This window comes from Salvelinus sp. IW2-2015, unplaced genomic scaffold (genome assembly GCF_002910315.2).
Source record: "Salvelinus sp. IW2-2015 unplaced genomic scaffold, ASM291031v2 Un_scaffold1927, whole genome shotgun sequence".
Lineage (NCBI taxonomy): Eukaryota > Metazoa > Chordata > Actinopteri > Salmoniformes > Salmonidae > Salvelinus > Salvelinus sp. IW2-2015.
Window position 1 is genome coordinate 140,593 of NW_019943285.1, and position 2,794 is coordinate 143,386.

The following is a 2,794-nucleotide window of genomic DNA, read 5'->3' on the forward strand; positions in this document are numbered from 1 at the left end:
AATTCCCAGTTCCTCAGTACATACCCGATTGTTATATCTCCAGATCTCCCTCCAGTAACCAGTCACGTTGTTTAATCTCCCAGTTCCCCTCCAGTAACCGTTACCACGTTGTTTAATTCACTGTATCTCCAGTGTCTCCAGTAACCAGTAACGTTGTTTACTCACGTCTCCGCAGTTCCCCTCCCAGTAACCAGTAACACTTGTTTAATCTCCCAGTTCTCCCTCCATAACGTAGTGTTTAATCTCCCAGTTCTTCCCTCCAGTAACCAGTAACACGTTGTTTAATCTCCCAGTTCTCCCTCCACGTAACCAGTAACGTTGGTTTAATCTCCCGTTCTCCCTCCAGTAACCAGTACACGTTGTTTATTCGTTCTCCCAGTACCAGTTCCCCCTCGTACCGGTACACGTTGTTTAATCTCCCGTTCTCCTCCCAGTAACCATTCTCCCCTCCAGTAACAGTACAAGTTTGTAATCTCCAGTTTCCTGCAGGACCAGTTTGTCCCCGGTAACACACAGGCATGCACTCAGGAGTATCCACACACACACACACACACACACACACAACCTGGTAACACACAGGCATGCACTCAGGAGTATCCACACACACACAGTCGGTCAGTGGGGTTAGAGAGGCAAAAAACTGCAACAGCTGCAGAAAGGGTGTGTTGTTTCTGAACAAATAGGAATGGACGATCGTTTTCAACTATTTACTGACACACACACACACACCATGATACAGACTGTCCGTTTCCCCATCAGCTGGGTCTGCCCCCTCTTTGCTACTCGAATGAATCCTCTTCAGCATTTTCCCCCCAGAGACATCTTACCTCGTGACAACATCTTGCGTGGAGTCCTGTCCTTCTTCTCCTTCTCATCCTCGTTCTCATAGTCATCCTTAGAAGACTTCTCCTCCTCCTTGTCTGAGGGACAGCTGATGTGGAGCTGGATAATGTCTGGAGGTCCGTCAGTACAGAACGGACCTGATGACTCCTCACACACCGCCAGGCTCCTCACCAGCTTCAGCTTGGCATTGGACTGAAACACACCCAGACACACACACACACCACAGTGAAGCAGCAGACTACACACATAGTGAGAGACACACCACAGTGAAGTCATTTATAGCTCTCCGGTTCATCAATAATAGATCAAATTCATTGCACACTATCAATATTTGACAACAGATGTTAAAACATTAAAATCTGCATTTTAGCTTGGCATTAGACTGAAACACAGAAACACACACACCACATCGAAGCAAGCTGCTAAGTAAAAAAACACAAATATTGAAACGCAGAAACACTCCACATTGAAGAACCCAGGCTACATAAATCTGGTCCTGAGAGATAGCTGGTCGCATACCAGCACCATTTTACAATACATGAGGTGATGCTGGAAAGACTTCATTGGTTTGAGATAAGTAAACAAACAAATTCAACTTATGTAGACAACATATTCAAAATGTTGGGATTACACTGGGTCGGAGGGGGGACTTAACTTACACTGGGTCGGAGGGACTAAACACACTTGGGTCGGAGGGGAGACTAACCACACTGGGTCGGAGGGGACTAATACACTGGGTCGGAGGGGACTAAACAACTGGGTCGGAGGGACTAAGCCACTGGGTCGGAGGGAACTAAGCCACTGGGTCGGAGGAGACTACACACTGGGTCGGAGGAACTAACACACTGGGTCGGAGGGGACTAATACACCTGGGTCGGAGGGGGACCAACACACTGGGTCGGAGCAGGCGACTAACACACTGGGTCGGGGGACTAAGCCACTGGGTCGGAGGAGGACTAACACACTGGGTTGGAGGAGACTAACACACTGGGTTGGAGGGGACTAATACACTGGGTCGAGAGGGACCAACACACTGGGTCGGAGGGGACTAACACACTGTGGTCGGAGGAGACTAAACACATGGTCGGAGGGGACCACACATGGTCGGAGGGGACTAACCCACACTGGTCGGAGGGGGACTAATACACTGGGTCGGAGGAGACTAATACCACTGGGTCGGAGGGACTAAACACACTGGGTCGGAGGGACTAATACACTGGTCGGAGGAGACTAACAATCGGAGTCGAGATAACACCACTGGGTCGGAGGAGGACTAACACACTGTGGTCGGAGGGGACTTGATACACACACTGGGTCGGAGGAACTAACACACTGGGTCGGAAGGCGGACTAACACACTGGGTCGGAGGGACTAACACACGGGTCGGAGGGGACTAACACCACTGGGTCGAGGGGACTAACACACTGAGGGTCGGATAGGTGACTAACACCACTGGGTCGGAGGGGACATAGAATCACACTGGGGTCGGGGGACTAACACACTGGGTCGGAGGGTTGACTAAACACTGGTCAGACAACACACTGCGGAGGGGACTTACCACTGGGTCGGAGGGGAACTATAACGTGGGGAAATTAGAGGCCTAACAGTCGGAGGGACTAATTACACTGGGTCGAGGAGACTAATACACTGGTCGGAGGGAGACTACACACTGGTCGGAGGGACTAACACCCTCGTTGGAGGGACTAACCCACTCGTTGGGGGGACTACACCCACTCGTTGGAGGGGACTAACCCACTCGGTTGGAGGGGACTAACACACCGGTTGGAGGGGACTAATACACTGGGTCGGAGTCGCGAGACTAACACATGGTTGGAGGGGACTAACAAACCACTCGATGGAGGGGACTAACAAACACACGGGTTGGAGGGACTAACACACTGGGCTGGTTGAGGGGACTAACACACTCGAGTGGAGGAGGGAACTAGCATGT

At 51.0% G+C, this 2,794-nt stretch overlaps 1 protein-coding gene across 1 annotated transcript in view; it reads right to left on the reverse strand.

Moving 5' to 3' along the window:
• Positions 1 to 2,794, reverse strand: part of LOC112072433 (R3H domain-containing protein 2) — a 68,281-nt gene that overhangs the window by 57,293 nt on the left and 8,194 nt on the right. The window contains exon 4 of the mRNA XM_070439798.1: positions 828 to 1,035. Coding sequence (XP_070295899.1) covers positions 828 to 1,035 — 208 coding nt within the window. The remainder of the gene's footprint in view (positions 1 to 827; positions 1,036 to 2,794) is intronic.